This window comes from Myxocyprinus asiaticus, chromosome 35, assembly GCF_019703515.2.
Source record: "Myxocyprinus asiaticus isolate MX2 ecotype Aquarium Trade chromosome 35, UBuf_Myxa_2, whole genome shotgun sequence".
Lineage (NCBI taxonomy): Eukaryota > Metazoa > Chordata > Actinopteri > Cypriniformes > Catostomidae > Myxocyprinus > Myxocyprinus asiaticus.
The window spans coordinates 30,892,309-30,919,862 of NC_059378.1; the positions used below are offsets into that span (position 1 = coordinate 30,892,309).

The 27,554-nt window shown below is 37.3% G+C and overlaps 1 protein-coding gene across 2 annotated transcripts in view; it reads right to left on the reverse strand.

The window, feature by feature from the left end:
- Positions 1-27,554, reverse strand: part of si:ch1073-456m8.1 (uncharacterized) — a 92,527-nt gene that overhangs the window by 60,348 nt on the left and 4,625 nt on the right. Inside the window, exons 2-4 of one of the 2 annotated variants that reach the window (XM_051672368.1) lie at positions 26,340-26,501; positions 23,373-23,456; positions 6,202-14,652 (exon numbers count right to left, since the gene is read on the reverse strand). In XM_051672368.1, coding sequence (XP_051528328.1) covers positions 14,083-14,652; positions 23,373-23,456; positions 26,340-26,501 — 816 coding nt within the window. In that variant the 3' untranslated portion in view covers positions 6,202-14,082. Of the gene's footprint in view, positions 1-6,201; positions 14,653-23,372; positions 23,457-26,339; positions 26,502-27,554 lie in introns of those variants that run through there. The other variant, XM_051672369.1, reaches the window with a different exon arrangement.

Here is a 27,554-nt window from a genome sequence, read left to right on the forward strand (position 1 = left end):
ATGTACATAAGTATTCACAGCCTTTGCTCAATACTTTGTTGAAGCACCTTTGGCACTAATTACAGCCTCAAGTGTTTTTGAGTATGATGCTACAAGCTTGGCACACCTATTTTTGGGCAGTTTCTCCCATTCTTCTTTGCAGGACCTCTCAAGCTCCATCAGGTTGGATGGGTAGCGTCGGTGCACAGCCATTTTCAGATCTCTCCAGAGATGTTCAATCGGGTTCAAGTCTGGGCTCTGGCTGGGCCACTCAAGGACATTCACAGAGTTGTCCCGGAGCCACTCCTTTGTTATCTTGGCTGTGTGCTTAGGGTCGTTGTCCTGTTGGAAGATGAACCTTCACCCCAGTCTGAGGTCCAGAGTGCTCTGGAGCAGATTTTCATCAAGGATGTCTCTGTACATTGTTGCATTCATCTTTCCCTCGATCCTGACTAGTCTCCCAGTTCCTGCCACTGAAAAACATCCCCACAGCATGATGCTGCCACCACCATGCTTCACTGTAGGGATGGTATTGGCCAGGTGATGAGCAGTGCCTGGTTTCCTCCAGACATGACGCTTGCCATTCAGGCCAAAGAGTTCAATCTTTGTTTCATCAGACCAGAAAAATTTGTTTCTCATGGTCTGAGAGTCCTTCAGGTGCCTTTTGGCAAACTCCAGGCGGGCTATCATGTGCCTTTTACTGAGGAGTGGCTTCCGTCTGGCCACTCTACCATACAGGCCTGATTGGTGGAGTGCTGCAGAGATGGTTGTTCTTCTGGAAGGTTATCCTCTCTCCACAGAGAAATGCTGGAGCTCTGTCAGAGTGACCATCGGGTTCTTGGTCACCTCCCTGACTAAGGCCCTTCTCCCCTGATCGCTCAGTTTGGCCAGGCGGCCAGCTCTAGGAAGAGTCCTGGTGGTTCCAAACTTCTTCCATTTACAGATGATGGAGGCCACTGTGCTCATTGGGACCTTCAATGCTGCAGAAATTTTTTTGTACCCTTCCCCAGATCTGTGCCTCGATACAATCCTGTCTCGGAGGTCTACAGACAATTCCTTGGACTTCATGGCTTGGTTTGTGCTCTGACATGCACTGTTAACTGTTCGACCTTATATAGACAGGTGTGTGCCTTTCCAAATCGTGTCCAATCAACTGAATTTACCACAGGTGGACTCCAATCAAGTTGTAGAAACATCTCAAGGATGATCAGTGGAAACAGGATGCACCTGAGCTCAATCTTGAGTGTCATGGCAAAGGCTGTGAATACTTATGTACATGTGATTTTTTTTCGTTTTTTATTTTTAATAAATTTGCAAAGATTTCAAACAAACTTCTTTCACGTTGTCATTATGGGGTATTGTCTGTAGAATTTTGAGGAAAATAATGAATTTAATCCATTTTGGAATAAGGCTGTAACATAACAAAATGTGGAAAAAGTGAAGCGCTGTGAATACTTTCCGGATGCACTGTATATGATTCGTCCACTGTTTACATGCTCATACTGACTAGCAAAAGCTTTAAGATATAGCTTAGAAAATTATAGATTCTTACTCCTGTGACACAAAATTTACTGTTAACTGTAGGCAAGCCAGTTGATTGTCATTTCAATACAAGAGTCCAGAGCCTTAACAAGCTCAGATTTGAAAGTTTAACTGTTCATCTAATTTTAATTTTAAAAGCAGGAGAATGATTCTGCTCCCTTCACCTCAGTACACAGAACACACTTAGCCTAAATGTTGCAACTGAACATAGGCCTACTTTGTAGTTTGGAGGGTAGATTGGTTGGTTTATTATTTTATTTATTCAGAAAACAGCCTTTAATCATAAAATATAAGTGTTTTTGTTACATTTATATTAACAGTTGTGTTTTCTTAGTTGTGAAAGTTAAAATAATCTTAAAATACTGATGTTGATTTACAGTTACAATTTGAATTCAAATTCATGAACATATTCATTCGGACTCGACTCGGCCTGTTATGGACTCTGACTTGAGTCCAATTTGGCCCCTTTTGGACTCGGACTCATCTCGGACTTGATTGTTTAAAGACTCAGACTTGACTCGGAATCGACTAAGGTGGACTCAAACCCAACACTTGTAAATTATAACATTGTACTTTGTATTACATTACCCTGGAATAAGTTTAAAAAAAATCAGTTGCTATAGATGCAATGATGCTTCTTACACTGCTGCTGTGGGAGTGACAGACAATTTTGCCTGTTTCTCTCTTCTTACTGCTGTTATCCAGCGCTGTATATGTTTATCTTCTTTTGCAAAGCTGTGAAAGCGTAATTGGCTATATGCACGGTTACTTCCTGGTTTAGATAAGCCAGCTCGGGCATTTCCGGTCAACTGTCATTCCTAAAAAAGTTAACAAGTCAAGTCAACATAAATGATGTACACCGCCTGATTCAGTCAAATTCAAAGACTTCATCAAGCAAACGTGAAAAGGGATTTAAGCTGTACATATCCAGCTATATCCATGACTACGAAGGTAAGTTAGCAAAAATACGCTATAATTATTTCGTTCTGTAAGCTAACTATAGACAGCTAACTTAGCTAACGTTGCCAAATGTAAGTTAGCTACTGTTAAGTTGAAAGACCAACGATATTTTAACGTTAGCATTGGTAAACAGAATATAACCGCTAAATTGGCAGCATTGAAATATATAGATCTGTCTCCCGCTACTCTCCTTGACATAACCAGGCTTGGCACTAGCATCAAATTTTGTCTTGCTATGTGGTCCTTGCTTAATTCGTTGCCTCTGTTTCTCAGTTTTTGACAAGAATGAGGCAGGAGAGGTGTCTGTGAGGCCAAGCTGCTTCAGGTCGATGAGGAAAAAAGAGAAACCACACAACTTGAGTGTAGGGGAATGAGAGCAGGTTCAATAATGTTAATACTTTCTGCTTTCTGGGAATTCCATGTGCCAGTATAAAATAGGCTGGAGAGTAGATAGTGACTGTAATACTGTTTGGACCTACAGCCTACTGTTGCACCAACAGAACCGTGCACCAACTAGGGCCTACACTGTGTATTTCAAGAAGTATTTTACTCAACAGTACATAGTACACTATCTATGTTTATTGTTTAGTAGACATAGGGGACACAGGTAAAAATTCCCAGAGAGTAGAGGCAGGTAGGTTGCCAGCATTTGACATTGTACACAGTGAGCATGGTTAAAACACATCACTAGCTACACTGTGACTCCATGTAGTTCTGTTAATAAATGTGTATTTCAGTAATCTCAGCCACTCGCAATAATATTATTTAAATGAACCTCAAAACACATAGGCTACATTATCAATTGATTTTTCTTTTTTACAGGTTGTTCTCAAAGACTCTAAACCGGTTGAGCTGTTGGCCTATCATTGCTCATGTGTGGCAGGGCTTGCACTATGCAATCATGTTGCAGCTTTGCTCTACCAGACCTCACATTACAGCCAGCAGGGAGCAACGGCTGTCCCTACTACTCACAGCTGCACAGGGTCTGAGCAGCAGTGGCACAAACCTAAAATCCAGGTGATATTTTCTACACTAGCACAATTAACATATTATGTTACATTATGTGTCTCACTTCTTCCTGGTTATGTCATGTAAATCGCATCAACTTTCAAGGCTGCACACAGCATCCTTCCTTATGAAAATATGTGATCATATGAGCTAAAAAAATTTACACAAAGTAAATAAGTTCTTGTACAACATTTCTTGACAGGGCTTTAAGCCTGGTCCAACAAATGAGATGGTGGTGTTGTCAGCTAGGCCCAAGGAGAGAAGATTGTCTGAAGGGATCAGGTAATGTGTAGGAATGGGCAGTATATCTGCTATATGAATTAAAATATGTACTTGAAATGTAAAATTGTACTGTGTATTTTTAGACTAGTCTTTATTAGACTTTAGATGAACCTCTAATTGAACTGAATGTCCATACACAGACACACACAACATCCCTGTAGCGTAGAACTACACAACACTGAAGTAGAATTTGACATGAAAAGCATTCATTTATGATAATAACAAACAGTACATAAACGCTTGTCTAACTGTTCAGTCGTGTATATTTTCAGGAGTAACTTGTACAAAGGGGCCTGTGACCGGACCTGTGACCTTCCAGACATGTCAGTTCTGCGTGTGAATGAGATTTACCAAGGAATGCCAAGGTAAACTGCTCCACCCATAACAACAATAGGAATAGCAGGGGATGTACCATTGGTGGACAGTGCCTTTGGAAAAGTTTAAGAAGGGAGTGTTCTCTGTTTTGTCTGGGTTATATTAAAAACTGTGTAAATGTAAAGTTGACCAATAAGAGGGACATGTTTTAAGTATTTGGAAATATTTTAACATTGAAAATATTATTTTTCATGCCATTCTATCCCTGTACAATATTGTAAGTTGTTAAAGCCAGGATTAGGGTTAGGGGTTTGATTCCAAGTTAAATACATTATTACTTATGGTGAATGACTGTTAAGCACAACTACACTTTAAGATGACAATTTATCATCATAATCACAATTATATGTATGCTGATTTATTATTAGCCAAATGACATAATCGTGACTGCCATGGGGTCTGAGTTCTGAAGGAGTTGTGGTGTGAACAGCAAAAGGTCTGAGACTACATCAATGCTAAAAGGACCAGAAATGAAACTGAGTCCTCTTTTAAGCCCACTTACATAGTGAACATCAAAAACACTGAGGTCATTTGCAGCTGGTTCCCTTTTTGGTTCACTTTAACTGAAGTGGGTTTGGTTAATTTAAAACAGACTATATGTGAAACCACCCTAACTATGACTAAATTAAAATAACTACTAATTAATCACTTATCACAAAATTAACTCTTCAAAATCCAATGTCTAAAATGTGATCGATTATATTTTATTGTCGACATGAAAACATTACTAAAATAGAAAAGTGAAATTGTTAATCTTGAACAGTATTCTAAAGTGTGAGTCACAGTAATTAATTACTAATGAGTGAGATCTTATTGTGTCCTTATGAGTTAATAGTCTAAACAGTAATAAAAAAGTAAAAATGCATTATGAACCATTAATAGTAACTGAGGTGTTACTTGTCAGTTAATATTGAACACTCAAGTTTGGTTTTACATTTTATTGATTTAATCAGATACATAAATCAGTTACATAAACATTCACAAATATATATATATATATATATAAAAAATTATGACATCAAATTAATTGAGCATATACTGCATACAAAATACTTTACTGCTTTACAATATCTTTTGTCAAACCTAAAGCAGGCTATACTGTAGCTAATGCTTTTAAAGGCTGGTGTTCACAGTCACAGCCTACTAAAGAGGTGTGCTGTGAATGTGTGCCAGTGGCCTTCCAAGTGATTTTCACAATCAGCTTTTTAAAGTGTTACCTTACAATGTAAAATAAAAACTATAAATCAAAATAAATATAAAAACTAAAGTATCAACAGTTATGTTAGCTGATCTCCAAAACACCATAAGTCTGTGCTGCTCCAAGGCCAATTCCACCTCTCTCTAAACCTAGGATGTCGCATTTATTTCAAACTCGACCCTCTCTGGTCTCGGTCTTGATTTGAACTCGACCCTCTTGTGGTCTCAGTCTTGACTCTGACTCAACCTACTCTGGTCTCGGTCTGGAATCGGACTTGGATGAGCTGCTCTCGGCTACAACACTGCTCACTATAATAGGCTATTTTACAGCATCATGAAATAAATCATGAATTATGGTATTTTATGTTTTTAAGTATAATAAATAAATTGTTTATTAAACATTTATAACATTGCATGAAAGTTGCCATTTTATGTATGTTGTTATAACTGCATAACAATGATTTATAAAGCATTTTTAATGAACAATTAGTCATTAACAAACCCATTTATTAACCCTTTACAAAGGACGCAACTCAGCTGGACTGTTATTCTTAACACCATCGGTTGCCCATAATGCTTCTGAACTAATCTTACCTCATGTGTATTATTTAGTGCTAAGACATTGCGGGCTCTTCCTGCTTTTACACACGTTCCATCAAAGCACATAAAATGTGCCAGTCATTTCAAGCTCTAGTGATTCAAACAAACATAATTTTGCACATCTGGTTACACATTATAAAATAACTTATGAAACCTCCTGTCTTCCCTTATCAGCTCTATGTGAGCAATCCAATGCCACATACATACTTTAAAATGTAACTTTCATAGGTCAAAAAATATTAATTTCATATATATATATATATATATATATATATATATATATATATATATATATATATATATATATATATACACACAACCCTGTTATTTTTCTATAGCTACCTAACAAACAAGGACATTTGATGCATCCCGAATATTGTATATAAATTACAAGTCATTATAAATAATTTCACAATTTAAAAAAAAAAAAAAAAAAAGTAAAACAATATTAGTATTTTTGAATCACTCACTGAAAAAAAAATAAAATACTAGTAATATTTTATTTTTATTTCATACGTTTTTGTAAATCTTAATGTTATAAAATTAAGTAAAATCTACTTCAATTCATGATATAATATATTCATGATATATGTGACAGAGCAAATGAAACACAAATTTACTACAGTAGCTTTTACTACAAATATGATATACGTGGTACTTAAAGGTGACAATCAACATATTTTTTTTTTCCTCAAAGGGTAGAGTAGAAAATGAACTTCAGACTGCACAAAACAAGAAATTACCAAACTTAAGAAAATTAACAATAAAAATGGTGTAAATAAACTTGCAAACATTGAAATCATGCAAGCTTATTAATTATTCAAGCCCAGTGAAAGCTGGGAACACCAGCTTTGAACAGTGAAGTAAAATTTACTCATTTTATTTTCCAGTGAAACTTACTCTAATTAGAAAATAAATATAACAAGGTTTGTAGTGCTTTAGTACTGATACATGATGACACATTGTAAAGATAAACAGTCATAAATAACATTTATTTATAAGTTTGTGCATTAATGTTTACATGTTTGAATGTAGAATTTACTTAATATTTTCAAGTTCACCCTTTAACTTATTCAATGTAGAAAGTACTTAATATTTTCTGCTATATTTACTTTACCACATCAACAAAAAATTTTTATATGAACAAGATGAACCTGGGACCCCATCTCCACCAGTGCAGCACAAAGGCTACTGTTTGTGAAAGAATATGCAAATAAAAATAATGTAATACTGTTAAAATTGTCTTTGCATTTGTTTTGAATGCAGCAGATAATTTGTTCAATCAAAACCGGCTGTTTTAAAGTCTGAATATGGAATATGATGATAAATGAATAAAGTCAAATATTATTATTTACTGTATGGACCAATTGTTTAAGCAGTAAAGACACACACTGCATGTCTGATAGTAGTTATCATTTGAATATGCCACATTTACGAGGCTTTAGAAGTGTATTAAACGTGAGGATGCGTATTTATCAACCTGTCTACATCAAAAATGTCTGACAATCATACTGGCCTATTGAACCAGGTTAGAACTTGTTTTTCTGAAAGTTCAGAAAGAACCATCATTTCTTGACTGTAAACCAAAGATATGGTTTACAATATCTTTATTATTATATAATAACTTTTATTAACATTAACACACATTACATAATGCTTAACAGATCATTAAAACTGCAGTGCTGCTCATATCCACCATTAAAGCTGCTTCTCAAAAGAACCTGGAAGCACAATTGCCTGCAGTGTGATGTCATGGTAATTTCATTTATAGATTCTCATTTATAGAATCAACATGCTGCTCATCATGAGGAAGAGGGTTTTCAGGTCTGACAATGGGGATTGGGGAAGTACTCAAGTGAGTGCAAGTGTTGCTGTAGGTGGTCCCACTCGTCAAGATCAAGTCAAAGAACATCAGCTCAATCTTTTGACTTCTTCAGTGTAACATTGTTCCTTATCAGGACAAACAATGCAAGTGGATGACCCCAATCGTTTGGATCATGGACTACCTAAAGCCCAGTGCACACGGTACAATTTTGGTCATAACCTTGCCATCTGAGACAAATTTGGGGAATTGTAAACAGTTCTAGTGATGACTTAAGCTGGTGCCACACAAGCAGACTCAAAACTGTTTGTTTTGGCCAAGGGTGTCCCACATGCAGGCTGTTTTGCTGAGATCTCGCTCTCTTCAGTCGGAGGTATGACACACTTGCCGATACAATATGGTGGAGAGGTGACACATACTAACTCACTGCAATTCTCTCCGATTCCCTGTAACGTGGAGCTCGCCGAAATATCAATAGGAGTACCGTGTGAGCATAAACAGCTAAGAGTGTGATTTAGGAAGCGATTCATGGAGAAACAAACCACAAACCAGCAACAGGGTGTTGGGCGCCCAAGGCTCATCGATGCACGAGAGCAACGAAGGCAATCCCGTCTTGTCCAAACCGACAGAAGGTCTACTGTGGCACGTCACAGAAAATTTGAACGATGGTTACGGGAGGAATGTGTCACAACACCTGCTGCGTATGGGGCTGCGTGACCGAAGACCAGTCAGAGTGCCCATGATGACCCCTGTCCACTGTCGAAAGTGCCCACATTAGGCACGCAAATGTCGGAACTGGACCTTGGAGCAGTGGAAGAAGGTCGGCTGATCCGATGAGTCACGTTTTCTTTTACATCACGTAGATGGCCGTGGAAGGAATGGCACCAGGATGCACTATGGGAAGACGAAAAACCGGTGGAGGGAGTGTGAGGGAACATTGCCCAGAGCATTGCCCATTGCTCTGGGCAATGTTCTGCTAGGAAATCCTGGGTCCAGCCATTCATGTGGACATCAATTTGACAAGTGCCACCTACCTAAACATCATTGCAGACCAGGTACACCCCTTCATGGCAATGGTATTCCCTGATGGCAGTGGCCTCTTTCAGCAGGATAATGTGCCTTGTCACACTGCACACATTGTTTGGGAATGGTTTGAGGAACATGATAAAGAGTTCAAGGTGTTGCCCTGGTCTCCAAATTCCCCAGATCTCAATCCAATTGAGCATCTATGCGATGTGCTAGACCAACAAGTCTGATCCACGGCAGCTCCACCACGCATCTTACAGGACTTGAAGGACCTGCTGCTAATGTCTTGGTGCCAGATACCACAGGACACCTTCAGGGATCTTGTAGAGTCCATGCCTTGGTGGGTCAGTGCTGTTTTGGTGCCACTCAGAGGACCAACAGCATATTAGGCAGGTGGTCATAATGTTTTGGCTCATCAGTGTATGTCCATATACAGCTTTCAGTAAGCGAAGGAATTATGTTCCATAAAAAAAATTAAAGACTGTTGTGCCTCTGCTTTCTGATTTCATTAGTCATTTTTGTAGGGAAAAATGCAGAAAAAAAATGCTTGGTGACAGAATCATATGGATTACAATCAGTGTTTGTGATGATATGCTGCAGAGTGCAATGAAGACATTAAGATCAGCTTGACGTCTTGTCAATTCTTCAGTAAAAGAAAGAAGCTTGTTGGTCACTTGAGGAAAACACAAGGGCCCACCTCAGTGACAGAGTGATTTTTTCTAACATGTTGGATCCTTTTTTCCGTTACTGAAATCATTAAAGGAATGTTCTGGGTTCAATACAAGTTGAGCTCAATCGACAGCATTTGTGGCATAATATTGATTACCACAAAAATTTATTTTGACCAAAAAGAATTATTTAGAAAAAGCAAAAATCTTGGTTACAGTGAGGAACTTATAATGGAAATGGGGGACAATTTTTACACATTAAAATAATCACTGTTTCACAAGTATAGCCACAAGATAAAGAATATGCATGTAAAAATTATTTCAGTGTGATAAAATCACTTACTCATCTTTTCTGTATAAAGTTATAGCCAATTTTAAAACTTCCTTACCATGACGATGTAATGCCAACAAACCCTAAAACGACTGTAAAAATGTCAATTTAAACAACTTTACAGCTCAAATAAAACACAAGTTTTAACAGAAGAATTAATGCAAGTGCTTTTATAAAATTATAAGCTTCACATTTGTGTTTAAACCCTCCATTGACCCATTTACTTTAATTCTAAGTGAAACCCAGATTTGTGCTTAATTAAAAAAAAGGAGGGATGAGTCTAAACTAATTTTTGTGGTAATCAACATTATGCCACAAATGGTGTCCATTGAGCTTGACTTGTATTGAACCCAGAACATTCCTTTAAATCCAGAGGGTGGCAGACGCTAATTCAGGCATCGTGTTCCTCCGCCTGGCCAGCGATTATGTTAATGAAACGAACACCTAAAATCACTCGATAAATCAGCTAGTTTGACACCGGCTTTAGTGTGACATGCTCACTGACATCCAATTTATTGGCTTAACAATGAATCTTAGCCTCTGACTATTGGGTGGCAGTCCAGCAGTGACAGCTCCTACGGCTACTGTCAAATGGCTGAAAAAAAGAATAATAGCACAGCAACTGATGATGCATTCAAGTGAGGAATAGACAATCATTTGAAAATGTTACTGTTGCGCACTATTCAGAAATATCGGTTAGCTAGATGGCGGCACGACTGACCAATCAGAATAGAGTTTACCAGAGAGCAGTGTAATAATCTTGGTTAATGTTTATTTCTACATATACTAATATTTGTATTTTTTTAAATTTAAAGTTATATACATTACCAATTAATGCAATATTAACTAACATGAGTAAGCAATGAACTTTAGTATTTTGATGAATTAACATTCATCTTCTTTCAGCTGCTCCCATTAGGGGTATCCATGATCCACATATTTGAATTGGCCCAGGTTTTTATTTCTTCCTGTTTCTCACTCACACCTATGGGGCCATTTTTTTTTTTGAGTCTCCAACTCACTTAACCTGCATGTTTTTGGACTTGTGGGTGAAACTGAAGCACCTGGAGGAGACCCATGCAAAAACAGGGAGAACATGCAAACTCCACACAGTAAGGCCCAGTTGAGCCGGGACTCAAACCTGGGACCTTCTTGTTGTGAGGTGACAGTGCTAACCACCGTGCCACCCTTTTTGATGAATTAACATTAACCAAGATTAATAAATGCTGGGGAGGGGATATGAATATGGTATCATGAACTAACAAATGAACAAATTCAACTGTATTGTAAAGTGTTCCCTAAAAGTATTATTTAGCACTCCCCTCACAGTACAATCGTGTACAATCAAAATTACATTGCAGTCCACAAAACATACATGCACGTCAATTAGGGTGTCAAAATGTGACAAATTTCAGTGCAGATCACTGTTGTGACCAAAGCCCTAAAATGTACAGTACTGTGCAAAAGTCTTATACACATTAGATGTTTCACAAAAAGATTTGTCTTAATATTTTTTATATTCTGCTTTAGTGTGTAAATATGAAATGTCAATTTTAGATTTTCAAACATTTCTTTTGTAAATAGAATAGAAGTACAACAAGGAGTCCTGCAACAGATAGCCCGAAACTCAACATCAAGCCAGTCTGGGATTTCATGAAGAGACAGATGCAATTGAGACAGCTTAAATACACAGAACTGTGGCAAGTTCTATAAAATGCTTGGAACAACCTATATTCCAACAACCCTGAAAAACCTAGGAGAACTGACGCAGTTTTAAAGGCACAGGGTGGTCACACCAAATATTGATTTGTTAATTTTATGTTTACTGCACTTTGTATTAAGTTAACTGATAAAAATTACTCATCATGGCATTATTTTTTGAAAACATCCTCACTATGACACTTTTCAGAACAGCCTAAAACTATTGCACAGTTCTGTATCTCGTACAGTCTGACATAAGACTGTTGAAGTCGCATAGTCTGTCTTGGGTTTTACGGAAGATTTTGCTGTGTAGACAGGCATCTTGGAATGGTTTGACAGCTCATGTTTGATTTCAAAGTGAAGTCCAACACAAAATAGCTAAAAATAACTTGAAAAAAAAGTGCAGATCACTTCTTTTACAAAAGTAATTGTGTTGAATGATGAGTAACTGATGAAGTAGTCTTCAGATAAAAGTTATTGTACAAAAGCATTTTCAGTGAAGTTGACTTGAGTCTGGGCTAAAGTAGCATAACTAGACAAATTCATAAAACTAGGTTTATGAGAACTAGTTGCTATTGGCAGCAACTTTTTATCAATGACTAAGTGCAGGGTTCCCACAATTTTTGACCAATACATTTCCAAGACATTTCCATGACCTTTAATGATGTTTGTGATTAGCAGATAAGGATTTAAAGAATAAAAATAATTCAAATTCAGGCAGATTCACTCATCATTCATTCAAACCAATTTCAAAAATAGTTTGACAGATTAACTGAAAGATCAAACTTAAAGAACGGATTCACTCATAAGTAAAACATCACTATGGCTTCCGAACAAGTTTTACTCTACCCAAGAGCAAAATCTGGCCGATTCAATATTTTTGAGCAGAGCAAAACTAAAAAATGTACAGGTGCATCTCAATAAATTAGAATGTCGTGGAAAAGTTCATTTATTTCAATAATTCAACTCAAATTGTGAAACTCGTGTATTAAATAAATTCAATGCACACAGACTGAAGTAGTTTAAGTCTTTGGTTCTTTTAATTGTGACGATTTTGGCTCACATTTAACAAAAAACCACCAATTCACTATCTCAAAAAATTAGAATACATCATAAGACCAATAAAAAAAAAAATTTTAGTGAATTGTTGGCCTTCTGGAAAGTATGTTCATTTACTGTATATGTACTCAATACTTGGTAGGGGCTCCTTTTGCTTTAATTACTGCCTCAATTCGGCGTGGCATGGAGGTGATCAGTTTGTGGCACTGCTGAGGTGGTATGGAAGCCCAGGTTTCTTTGACAGTGGCCTTCAGCTCATCTGGATTTTTTGGTCTCTTGTTTCTCATTTTCCTCTTGACATAGATTCTCTATGGGGTTCAGGTCTGGTGAGTTTGCTGGCCAGTCAAGCACACCAACACCATGGTCATTTAACCAACTTTTGGTGCTTTTGGCAGTGTGGGCAGGTGCCAAATCCTGCTGGAAAATGAAATCAGCATCTTTAAAAAGCTGGTCAGCAGAAGGAAGCATGAAGTGCTCCAAAATTTCTTGGTAAACGGGTGCAGTGACTTTGGTTTTCAAAAAAACACAATGGACCAACACCAGCAGATGACATTGCACCCCAAATCATCACAGAATGTGGAAACTTAACACTGGACTTCAAGCAACTTGGGCTATGAGCTTCTCCACCCTTCCTCCAGACTCTAGGACCTTGGTTTCCAAATGAAATACAAAACTTGCTCTCATCTGAAAAGAGGACTTTGGAACACTGGGCAACAGTCCAGTTCTTCTTCTCCTTAGCCCAGGTAAGACGCCTCTGACGTTGTCTGTGGTTCAGGAGTGGCTTAACAAGAGGAATACAACAACTGTATCCATATTCCTTGACACGTCTGTGTGTGGTGGCTCTTGATGCCTTGACCCCAGCCTCAGTCCATTCCTTGTGAAGTTCACCCAAATTCTTCAATCGATTTTGCTTGACAATCCTCATAAGGCTGCGGTTCTCTCGGTTGGTTGTGCATCTTTTTCTTCCACACTTTTTCCTTCCACTCAACTTTCTGTTAACATGCTTGGATACAGCACTCTGTGAACAGCCAGCTTCTTTGGCAATGAATGTTTGTGGCTTACCCTCCTTGTGAAGGGTGTCAATGATTGTCTTCTGGACAACTGTCAGATCAGCAGTCTTCCCCATGATTGTGTAGCCTAGTGAGCCAAACTGAGAGACCATTTTGAAGGCTCAGGAAACCTTTACAGGTGTTTTGAGTAGATTAGCTGATTGGCATGTCACCATATTCTAATTTTCTGAGATAGTGAATTGGTGGGTTTTTGTTAAATGTGAGCCAAAATCATCACAATTAAAAGAACCAAAGACTTAAACTACTTCAGTCTGTGTGCATTGAATTTATTTAATACACGAGTTTCACAATTTGAGTTGAATTACTGAAATAAATGAACTTTTCCACGACATTCTAATTTATTGAGATGCACCTGTATATTGACTATAGAAATTTCCATGACTTTTAGGATTTTATTAATTTCAGTTTTAAAATTCCCTGATATTATCATGACTGTGGGAGCCCTGCAAGTCATAAAAGCTCTTAAGAGAGAGCACATGATTCTGCACTTTTAGGGATCCTAGACTCACTGGTATTCTTCTCATCAACTCCATAAATTTCAGCTTCCAGTAGACCTCCATCTGGCAGCACATCTGGAGTCATAGGACTAGGAGAGAACTCTGATGGAGCATCTTCATAGCCACTACTTTCATCATTGTCATCTCCATCCTGAGCTTCACGCTTTTGATTAAAATGCACTGACTGACTAAATGCTTGGGTATCTGAGAGTGACTCTGCTTCTTGGTCCACTGATGTTCCTTCTGGAGCACCTTGAAGCCAGATGGGCCCAGCATGTCTTGTTTGACCAGTTTTTCCACTCTTAAAGAGAGAGCCTAAAGCTGCTTTAGAAAAACTCAAAACTGGTTCTTCTGTAGAGGCTGGACATTTTGAAATCAAGTGCACAGTGGTCATCCCCTCCTTGGATAAATCCTCATCTACTGAAGTGCCTGAGATGACAGTAGATTTGTCTGCGTTTTGTAAACAATTTCGCACTCCATGTGTTGGGTCTCCCATGAGGGTATTCAGTGAAATGATGGGAACTGAATTCCTTTCCTGCAGAGGATACAAAACACACTGAAGCTGACTGAAATATTGAAACAAAATCCTGATATTATATAAACCATAAGGATGGCTTCAAAGTACATTTGGAACCCAAGTAGTCACATACCTGCATGGAACTGCATTGGTTTTTAAAGATCATTTTATTTGCACAGAGAAAGATGTTTGTGTATTTTCTTCCTTTGAAGTTCTTCAGGTTAAAATTACAGGAAAAGATCCTATACTTGTTTGTTTGATATATTGTCCTCCAAATTACAAAACTTTTAGGTATGAATTCTCAGAACTGCTCTCTGGTTTGGTTTTAAAATAAAAGATGATTATTGTTTGGGATTTTAATTTCCATGTAGACAGGGCTGACGATACTGTGGTTAACGAATTTTTACACAGTCTTTTAATTTGGAGACAGCATGTATCTTGTCCAACACATAATAGAAGTAACTCGTTAAATCTGGTCTTTACTCTTGTAAATAGAAAATAGAGGACACTTTTTTTTGTCAGATCATAAAAGCATTCTTTTTGACATTGTATTAACTGCAGAGAGAAGTTGCTCCTATCGTTCTTGTACTATAACTCCAGAAATTGTAAATACATTTGCATAATTTCTTCTGATAACTGGGCTTATGATGCTGATCAGTTAAAAGATTTCAATAATGTGTGTGTTGATATTAGATTCAATTGCCCCTGTCAAAACAAGATCTAGGTTAGAAGTAGGCTGGGCGATATGGCAAAAAAATATTATCACAATATTCTTTTTCATATCATTCGATATCGATATTTATCATGATATCACATTTGCACATTGCAAAAAAATTTTGCAGTTCCAAGTTGGCAGAAGGAGAAAAAAAATTCCTAAATAGTCTATACAAAACTGGGCCCAGAGACAGCCGAAGCAGTGGAGTCTGAGGGATCTTCTACTAAAATATTAAAATTTTTAATAGTTTATCAACCAAGTGCAGTTGGATCTGAATGTTAAAAGATGATCTGTTCATTTTGAATCATAATGACAGTATATATTTTTTTACATTCAAAGCATTTTCATATTTCGTTACATTCAGATACCCAAGTATGGGGGCATTGAAGCCCTTGTGACTGAGGAATGATACTGTATGGGAGTTCACGAGTATCCCCTGAGAGAAAATTTAGAAAATGTAAAAGTCTGAATGGACCATTTTTATATTGCCTCCGCATCTGAGACCGTCAATATGCACATCACGTGGCTTGTTGAGCGCATCCACGCACAACTCACCACGCACCCCACCGAGAGCGAGAACCACATTATAGTGACCATGAGGAGGTTAACTCAACGTGACTACCCTCCCTAGCAACCGGGCCAATTTGATTGCTTAGGAGACCTGGCTGGAGTCACTCAGCACACCATGGATTCGATCTCACGACTCCAGGGGTGGTAGTCAGCGTCTTTACTCGCTGAGCTACCCAGGCCACCCTTTTATTATCTTTTAAAAAAAAAAAAAAAAAAAAAAACACACAACAACAACAACAAAACTATCCAGTGTAAATGTCTCCACTGAGAGAAAAACGTTCTGCTATTTAAATGCAGATGAACGGAGGATTCGGTTTGCAAAGTGTTCATGCCGAGGGGTTGCTCCTGCAGCAGTACCACTTTTTATTTATTTATTTTTCCTTCTGTTTTTGTATGGTTTGAAAGTGTATAGGCATAATTAAAATGTTTTATGTATTTATGTAATACAGAATGTATACACAAAATAACAGAACAATGCTGACAAATGTTCATTCATTCAGATTCTTTTTTAGAATTTTTAAGGTGAAAGTGTAGGAAGTGACCAAATACATTTGAGAACCACTGTATTAGTTTTAAAAAATAAAAAAATTGGATGGCCTGTAATTTTCTGCAGTTAAATTCAGTTAAAACAGAGGTTGTCATAATCACTAATGGTTTAAAAAGAATCAGATCGAGTTAGCACTTAACATGATCCCAAATATTCAGCTGGTGGTGAGAAATTTGGGCGTCTATTTTGAGACAAATTTAATTTTGAATATCATGTCAGGAAGTTAGTTCAGTCTTGTTTTTATCAGTTTAGGAACATTTCCAAGGTGAGACAGGTTCTGAGTTTTAGGGATACAGAGAAGCTTATTCATGCTATTATTTTGTCTCGTCTAGATTATTGTAATGCTCTACTGCACGGCTACAATCAGTGCAAAATGCTGCAGCTAGACTTTTGACATGAACTAGGTCTTTTAATCATATTACTCTAGTTTTCACTTCTTTGCATTGTTTAACAATTCATTTTAGGGTTGATTTAAAGATTTTATAAATTATATATAAGGCATTACATGGGTTGGCACCGCATTATTTAGCAGAACTTTTAAGACCTTATGAAACAGACCACTTAGATCTTCTTGTCATGAACTGTTGGCTGTTCCCAAGATCTAGATACAAAACAAAAATTGATAGAGCATTTGTAGTGAAGGCACCACAATTATGAAACAGCCTGCCCTGGGATATTAGATCTGCTGAATCTGTGTCTGTTTTTGAGTCTCGTTTAAAAATGAATTTGTATAAACTTGCTTTTACTACTTTGTGCTTTTTTTTTTTTTTTTTACTATGTTTTACTTGTGCTTGTTTTAATAAGTGTGTTTTGATTAATATTTTGTGAGGCACTTTGTGTTATATTGCTAAAAGGTGTTATATAATCACCTTATTAGAGTTATTAAATACCAGATTAAGGGTTATGAAATCACTCTATAGCTTTATAAACTGTAATTACTATCGCTGTCTATGGCTATTAAACATTTAAATCAAATTAATTTTATGACATGCTGATTAATAAATTGCATGATACAATTTTTGTGAAAAGCCCCCAAATGACGACATTTCAAAGACACTGCATTATTGTGTCAGACGAGTAAATCATTGAAAAAAACAAAAAGTTGCTTTAAAAGTCAATATATTGCTTGGCTTGTATCCATATCATTGAACGTAAGCCTTTCACTGAACTAAAGTCCACAGCAATTCATTTTACAATCAAGTTTGTCAATTTTTCTGAGGTAGACTTAGGGGCCATTCACTCAGGATTCGTTCTTGCATTCCACCTGCTATTGCCTGTCTATGTACAACTGCATCAGATGGACATCTTTGGATGTTGCATCTTGACACTTTTCAGTGTCTTGGCTCTGCAAAGTATATTATTGTCATCTTGCATTTTTAAGATGATGTGTCAAGATTGAAAAAAACGTGTCTCAAGTCCCTGTGTTCTGTTCCATTCTGTCGTGCTCCATCTCGATGTTTTAAAGGCAAAAACACATCCTGTGTGAACAGCTCCTCCTGCTCTTGGTAAGCTGAGATTGCACTGACCGTGGACATAAAGGTGGTATTTCAATCTTTAATCACTCTGATTGTAGGACAATTCCTCATTACAGAACTTATGTACAGGTAAGGGGCATAATTACTTGTAATACTCTTTTAAAGCGTTATTTTCTATATGAATCAATCATACAAATTCTACTTTCTTTGTATACAAGGCTAATAAAACTAACAGAAGTAGACGTACAAAACTAAACACAAATAACCCAGTGTTAATTTTGTCAACAAAAAATAAATAAAAATATTCATCACCATTCCATATTTACTGACAAAATCTATGATAAAAATCACAAGAAACTTCTGGACATTCAGTTGAGACAATAAAATAAAATAAAATTCAAAAAGCCTAGGAAAGGCCCATATCTAATTTTTCCAAGCCTTGCAACAAATTATTAACCAAACTCCAAGCTCTGGAGGAGGTCATTGCTAAATGATAAACCAAAATGGTGTATTTTTGTGAACAAATATAAATGAAAGCTATCTTAATGAACTGGACATCAGATAAGTGTGAATAATTCAAATAAATTAACAATGATTAAACGTTAAAATTATCGATCTAACTGGAAACACAAAGGTTCAAATCAAACTTGCTTTAGTATATAAAGGTAAAGATAACTGCTGTGATGGATGTCTGGACCAAAAGCATCTTAACTAGGGTTGGGTATCACCAAATGCCTCACAAATCGATACACATATATATCACAATTCAATACACTGTGATGAATCACAATATCATAATTGTATTGAAATTAAAACTGTGGCCTAGGGGTTGAAGAAAATTTTAATTAAACTGTTCACGTACTCAACCATTAATATGTAGGATATATGACAAATGATCAGATTGGAAATCTGAATAAAACTCTCCACCATTAAAAATGTAATACAACAGGCTTGTTGTACTCACTCACAATTTATATGTAAGGAATTAGCTTAATAAGGGAATTATGATTCATTCACTTAATGAAAGAATTAAGGTGTACGTCTAATCACTCAGCCACGCTGAGTTGATATGACACATCACAAATATGTTTAGATATAGTTCAAGCTTCGGAGTGCGGATCTTTTAAAAATCAAGTGACGAGACTATTTATCAAAATATACCACAGTCAAATTAGCTGTGAATACAAACAAGACTATATTGCTAATCTAAAACATCAAACTAACTAACACATACAGACAGACATAAACAACAGGTTGGTAATTGAGCTGTAACAGAAGGTGAATGGAAATGATCTGTACAGAGAAAATTGAACTTCATGAAGTCTATAGACAATGCCTTGAGAACCATCAATAATTAATTTAGTCTAACTCGATTTGCAATCGGGTTACTCATATTATATTAAAGAGACACCAGCACTTTCAGCGAAAGCTTGGAGATGTACTTGCATTTCCTTGCGTTGCTTTGGCTCTTTGTAGAAAGTTTTGATTGTTCTGTCAATGTTTTGGACCTCTGTTAAGATCGTGGATAGTTTGTTGCTGGAATGATAAGGCAGGGCTTTGAAGCGAGGCCTTCCACAAGGAAGACTCACGACTCCCATCATGTGTGTAAGTGGTAGATCAGAGAGGGAGAAGAGCTTCCTCTGAACTTTACGTTCTGAGCTTTCCTGGACTATACATTGTGCGAACCTGGGCAGAGGGGCGCCGAAGAAGGCTAAGAGCCACGAGGCCAAGAGAGGAAGTCTGGACGAGACAAGAGCACGAAGAGAAAAGAGAAGGAGAGGAAGATTTGTCAGGTAGGATTTGAGTTGAGGTTGGCCGCACCCCAAAGGTGTCTTGAGCCAATCAGAAGTGTCCTTCTGAAGGTTATTAATGAGTCTTTGTTTTAAAGGCTTCTGTTTCCCGCTCAAAATAGGGCAACATTTAATCACGACCTTTCATTTCTCGGATACAACTGATATCAAAAATTCATTAACATAAACGTTCCTGAAATGCCGAATCTCAACGATAGTAAACATGATGTGCTTTATCATGAATGGTTACCATTCTAGTAAAATTACATGAATAAGACAAGATTAAAGATAATAACCATCAATTTGTCAGTTATAAGTGATTACAAACCACTACACATATTTTAAAGGTTACGTCAGGCTACAATAATTTAAGATAATATTTTACTATCAAAAATAGACTGTGCGTTGTGCAGTTTAGAACAATACAATGAAGTCTTCTGATGCATGTATATGCATTGTTAAAACCCAAGAAAAGTTAGTGTGTACATTTGAAGTTATGAGCAGAGCATTAGTTTTGTGTCCTGCTAAAAAGAGTTCAACTGTTCAGATCCAGTGAGGGTCTGTTCAATCTCTCTGTTTTGAACAACGAGGATAGTCTGGATTATACTGACCATGTCCTCTGCCCTTTAGGGGTGAGGGTCTTGGTGCGTCCACAGAACTCTCTTTGTTTTCAAGGCAGTTAACATTAGCCAGATGCGGGTTTTAGCTCAGACTCCTTGGCGCCAGCAGAGCAGAGTCTTCAATTTATGACTTTGAGGAATTTCCAGTGTGACTGGCCTCTGTGTCTTAGTTTTAATAACCTGGAAGTAAATATCAGTGTAAATCCTGGACTTAAGACATTCAGCATGGAAACTGATAATTCTTCTGCCCATAAGATCCTACAGAGTGTACCAGAACTTTGGAACCGCTTCGATACTAAAATAAAAAAGCTAACGATACCAGTGTTTCTACCGTACCGGTAGTACAGAGTACCTCAAATCATCACCCATGCACTGTCTGACTGACACTCTGCTGCTTTCAAATGCTTACACACTTATGAGCGCATTATCGATTACTCCTTTTAGACCAAAATGCTGCTGACTGTCGTGTCAGAGCCGGTGCTGGACCGGAGGAACTGAGAAGCGATCAGAAGAGCGTTCGTGCCTCGCGGTAAATGTGGTAATGCAGCTGCGTGCATGAATGGTTAAATGCAATAGCCTTCAGACGCACTATTTACATAAACACAGAAGAGTGATTGCAAACAGGTGGATCAAAAACCATCAGCTAAGTGTCAAAATATTGGATCGGAGCATTAGACCTTGCAGTTGATGTAGTGAATATTAATTAAACAACACTGAAAAGAAAAACCACTCACTACAGCGAGGAAAACCACTCAATGTTTTTAATTTATTTCTTCATTTTTTTTATTACTGTTCTTAATCAAACTGTTTCTAATACTGCTGCATCCTCCAGCACCTAGCACTCAGAACCACAAAATGGGGAACTGTGCCATGCAGATTGCATTTAGTACAACGTTTCGGGGCGTTTTTGCTAAAGCGGCCAAGTGCACTGAGAAACTACGGTTTCAGAGTTTATTCTTACTAAGACGATCTACTTTATTAATTGAAGATAAAGTTTATTAATTAACTGTAAGAAATGATAAAATTGCACACAAAAATGAATGAAAAATACTGATACGAGGATCCAAAGTATCAGTGCAATAACGGGTGTTTTTGAGATGTAAAAGATGAATCAAAGATAAATCATGTCAGATCTTTTTCCACCTTTAATGTGATAACACAATCAACCAAATTCAAGTGAACAACAAATGGAAACTTTTTAGGAAAAAAAAAACAAAAAAAAAAAACACTTGCAATAACCTGGTTGCATAAGTGTGCACACACCTCAACTAATACTTGTTTGAAGCACCTTCTGCTTTTACTACAACAGCCAGTCTATCTGAATAAGAGTCTAATGCATTTTTCCCACTCTTCCTTGCAAAAAAGCTCCAGATCGCTCAAATTGCGAGGGGATCTCCTGTGCACAGCCCTCTTCAAGTCATTCCACAAGTTTTCGACTGGATTAAGGTCTGGGCTCTGACTGGGCCATTCCAAAACCTTGATCTTCTTCTTCTGAAGCCATTTCTTTGTTAACTTAGATTTGTGTGGGGTCATTGTGCTGAAAGATAAAATTCCTCTTCATCTTCAGCTTTCTAATGGAGGCCTGCAGGTTTTGTGCCAAAATGGACTGGTATTTATATCCTTGATTTGCTCTATTTTGACTAGTGCCCCAGTCCCAGCTGAAGAGAAGCAGCCCCATAGCATGCTTCACTGTGGATATGGTGTTGGGTGATGAGCTGTGATTTTTGTGTTTTTTTTTGCACCAAACATACATTTGAAAATTATGGCCAAAAAGCTCTATCTTGGTTTCATCAGACCACAAAACATTTTGCCACATGGTTTTGGGTGATTGGATATGTTTTGTTAAAATTTAGGCAGGCTAGGATGTTTTTTTTTTTTTTTTTGTGAGTAATGGTTTCCATCTTGCCACCCTACCCCAGACAAATAAGAATACAGGATATTGTTGTCACATGCAGCGAGTGACCAGTACTTGCCAGATATTCTTGCAGCTCCTTTAATGTTGGTGTAGGTCTCTTGGCAGCCTCCTTAATAAGTTTTCTTGTTTTTTCATTAATGTTTGATGGGCGCCCTGTTTTTTGGAATGCCATTGTGGTGCCCCATTTTCTCCACTTGTTGATGATGGCCTTCATGGTGTTCCATGGCACATCTAATGTTTTGGAAATTATTTTGTACCCCTCTCCTGATTGGTACCTCTTCACAATGAGATCCCACATCCTTTGTAAGCTCTTTGCGGACCATGGTTTCAGCAGTAAGATGCAACCATAAAGATGCCAAGAAAATTCTAAAGAAACAGCTGATTTTTATTCAGAGTTAATCAGCATCCCATAATTGATGACCGTAGGATTATAATTACTTTTGAGTAAGAGTTTGAATGTGATCTGCTCATTCCAAACAGAGTCACATGCCCCATTATAAAAGGATGTGCACACTTATGCAACCAGGTAAGTTTTTTAATTTAAATGTGTCATTTTTTTCTTCTTAAAAGTTTCTATTTGTTTGTTCCTTGATTTGTTCTGGTTTCAACATCACATTAAAGGTGGAAAAAGATCTGACATGATTTATCTTGGAATCATCTTTTACATCTCAAAAACCTGGAATTTTAACAGGGGTGTGTAGCCTTGTATATTAGTATTTGGTTGTAATCAGCGCATTCCTAATCTTACAGGGATAGATCATCATTTACTCACCCTCATGTCATTCCAAAGCTGCATTACTTTCTTTTTTCTTTTCTTTTTTGTGAAACAGAAATGGAGAAATTCTGCAGAATGCCCTGGTGTTTTTTTTTCTTCCATGTAATGGCATTGAATGGTGATGTATTTTGTGTGAACTAACCCTTTACCATGTTCTTATTGAACAGGGAATTCCAAATGAGAAAGGATTAAACATAAAATATAAGACAGATAAGGAAGTTACCCAACCCAATGCTATGTCAGCATGCAGAAAGTGGCAATTTCTCTGTGGCTGTACAGAAATTCTTCGTTTCTGTATAAATGTGATTACATAAGCTTAGACCGCCCTCACCTCTTGTAACCTCTCTCTCTCCTGCATTAATGATGTAACCATGCTCTCCAACTTCCTCCTCGCCTCTCGCTCTCGCTCCAGTTCCTGTACAGTAAAGATGACAGCCAATCAAACGGCAGGACAGAGAGAGAGAACTGCAGTAGATTACATGTGTAATTTACGTATTGGGCCCATTAACAAATCAAAAATGGTCATTTAAAAATGAATTAATATATACTCAAACACAAAAAAAGAACACAAATGACAGATATAATACCAAGGGGCAAGTTCACTAAACAGTTGTGACACTTTTACATGCAGTATTTCACCACAAAAAACTGCATCTTATTTACGGAATACCCGCAATCCAGTTTAACCAAGTGCTAAATGCGCTGAAATAGCGCATGTCAATTAAATCATTGCTATTCTTTTCAGCACAAACGCTGTTCCAGTGTGGATGTGGGGTGTAAACGTAGCAAAATCAACGCATTTTCAAACGAAAACGGATTACTTTAAACATGGCCTTGGTTTAGGATTTTTCCAAATTCCCTAAAACAAGATCAAAATGATCAAGTGTAACTCCTCCAACAGCTTTCAAGCTACCTCTACCAAACTCAGTACAAGCCTTCAGACTGTTGTGTGCTATGTCTTTTCTAACTGACTGGCCTATCTATCTGACAGTCTGTCTGACAATCAAGCTCACTGGCAGTTTGTCTTAATGTAATGTCTGTGTAACCATTAAACTTTTAAACTACTTAAAATGTTTAGACAAGGCTTTGTCAAGCCAACATCAATGTTTGTCTTGACAAACTTTGTTTATATACTTATAGATTCCAATTCAGTGTATTTGCCCGGTGTAATTAACATCAATTGGAAAAGCGATAAACATTTATTTTAATCATTTTACTACCAAAAAAGTTGGGACAGTATGCAAAATGCCAATAAAAACAAAAAGGAGTGATTTGTAAAATCTATTTACTCTGTGCTATATTGAAAGCACACAACAACACAATATTTGATGTTTTACCATGTGAATATATTTTTTAGTAATTTCAAATCACATGATTATAACACACTCCAAAAAAGTTGGGACAGTCGAGTGTTTGCAACTGTGTGACATTTCTTCTAAAAAAAAAAACTTAAGCATTTGGGCACTAAAGACAAGTTCATAAAGTTTAGCAAGCGGAATTTTCCCCCATTCATTCATTATGCAGGTCTTTAGCTGCGCAACTGTACGGGGCCTTTGTTGCCATATTTTGTGCTTCATAATGTGCCACACATTCTCGACTAAAGACTTGGATTGTAGACGGGCCAATCTAGCACCAGCACTCTCTGTTTATGCAGCCATGCCCTTGTAATCCTGGCAGTATGTGTTTTGGTGTTGTCCTGCTGGAAAATGCAGCCTCTGGATGGCAGCGTATGTTGCTCCAAAATTTGTACATATCTTTCTGCATTAATGGTGCTCTCACAGATGTAAAAGTTACCCATGCAATGGGCACTAACACACCCCCATACCATGACAGACACTGGCTTTTGAACCTGAAGCTGATAACAGCTTGGATGGTCCTTTTCCTCTTTGGCCCGGAAAACATAATGTCTACTTTTCCAAAAAACTATTTGAAATGTGGAATCATTGGACCACAAAACACGATTCCACTGAACTACTTTCCATCTCAGATGAGGCTGAGCCCAGAGAAGTCAGCAGCGCTTCTGGACAGTGTTGATGTATGGCTTCTGCACAGTAAAGCCTTAACTTGCATCCGTGGATGCAGCGTCAAATAGTGTTGACTGACAAAGGTTTACCTAAGTATTTCCGAGCCCATGACATGATATCTATAACAGAGGCATGATGGTTTTTAAGACAGTGACGTCTGAGGGATCAGAGATCAAGTGCATTCAGAAGTGGTTTTTGGCCTTGCCCTTTACGCACAGACATTTGACCGGATTCTCTTGACCAAACCTTTTAACTATATTGTGCACGTTAGGTGAAATGGCCAAAAATGTGTCTTTGTTTCAAAGTGCAGGATTAGTTGCTGATGCATCTGTTGGTAAATTAGCAAGCCTCGACCCATCCTGGCTCTTGAAGGACTAGGCTTTTTTTGGAGGCTCTTTATATACTGTTACATGATTGCCTGTTTAGCATCATCTATTTCACATCACCTTGTTATTTCAACTCGTCAGATTGTTATTTGTCCTAAATTTCCCCTGTCTGAACCTTTTTGGAATGTGTTGCAGGCATCAATTTCAGGAAGAAAAAAAAAACTTTTCTCTTTAAAAAGCAATGCAGCTGATTAGGTAAAACATGAAGTACTTTGTCTTTTTACTGTTTTTGTTTGAATACAAGTCAAAGTACATTTAAAAATCACTCCTTTTTATTGAGGTTGTATTTAAAAGAGATGTTTGTGTACATTTCCTATTAATCATGGCAACAGTAATTTGCCAAATTATGGAGAAGAGCACTACATCCGGGCATACTGTATATTCAGATGCACAGTGTAGTCAAGCGCACTTTCAGCATTTTAATGATCAGGTGACTGGATCGCACATCTTTACTGGGACTGTACAGCATAACTCCAGCACTAACAGGCATATTGTTTACATCTTGTGGCTACACTTTAGTGTTTTGGCACAGTAAAGAGTGCCAGATTGTATTAATCTTTTGCATCCTTCACAATCTAGCACTCAGAACCACAAAATGGGGAACTGCACCATAGAGACTGCATTAAGCACAACGTTTTGGTTGTGTTTGCTAAAACAACGCAGACAGCGCATGCAAATAAACCAGGTTATGACCAGGTGCAATTAATTCTTAGTAAATTCCCCCCTGAATGTTTTCTCACTTAAGACTATATCAATTGGAAGAAATCTTTAACTTCTGTCAGTTTTACACATTCCTATTTGTTTTGTCAGCAAAAAATTGCATTTCATGTGAACAGCATCTGCCTGATAAGAACTGTGCTTTTCTTGTAACTGCAGTCACTCTTGTACCAGGGTAACATTCCGAGTCTCTCTCTGGGCTTCAGCCAGCATCTCCTCTGAGCCCTCGAGAGCGTCTTGAAGACAGTCCACCTGGAACGTCAGAGCTTCCTGTTGGAGCTCCAGAGCTCTCACTTCCTGAAAACAGTCCTCATAGCTCACTCGCAGCTTTATCTGTACAGAGAAAGCAAGACATAAAAATACTCAAACACAGACATTTCTCTTCCAACAACCTAAAAAGAAGCATAATGACAGCAGAGTCTGTAAAGTGTATGTGACATTCAAGCATATTTCCGGCACTTCCAAGGATCCTTAAACCCCAAATAAAAAATTTAACACAAGGCAAAACATAATAAAATTAGAGCCATAAATCGATAATTTATTTTATTAATTAAATGATTTGCTGATTAATCAAATTAATCACATATCAGTATTTACTGAGAAAGTAAAAAATAAAACATAATTATTTAGTATAATCATATATACACTGTGTATGTGTGTGTATGTATGTATATATATATATATATATATATTATAATTCAGATCACTCAAATACATCATTTACATACAGTATATTGTGGCAATAGACATGAATTTAGACAACACAAAAAGTGGCTTTAAAAGTAAAAAAAAAATATTGTGTGTTTTATTTACATATCAGTGAATATAACCCTATTATTGGCCTACTTCCCTCTGCCCTATTTTTTTTATTGTTGGTCTATGTATTATGCACTTCACACTAGTTTTCAGCATTTCTGGTCATAAGTGCTGTGTTTGTAGGATGCCGTGTCAAGTTAAAACGTAGTTTGAAAGTTTGAAAATGATCCCCCTACTGCCACATATTCTTAAAAACTTTAAGGTGGTACATCAAGCTTGAATTGCTCCGATGGTAGGAACATTAGTTATTATGGAATTTACGTATAGGTCTGAGACATGCTTAATTGTGTAAATGTTTTTAACACGTTATTTTTCATATATTTAAAATCACACTAAATTAACGTGTTAACTTTTGGACTCAAGATGGCGCTGAGTATGGCTGCTGCATTGCGAGCTCCGACACAACATTGCAGTTTTTTGTTTGTTTCGTTTACAGTTCTTATGTTTTTTGTCTTGGATGTTGTCTGCCTTATTGTCTACGACAGACAAACACTTTTGGACATTGGTTCTGCAATTGCACACCGTAAACCGGACTTCAAATTCCTTAATGCCGACCCGCTGTTTACAAAC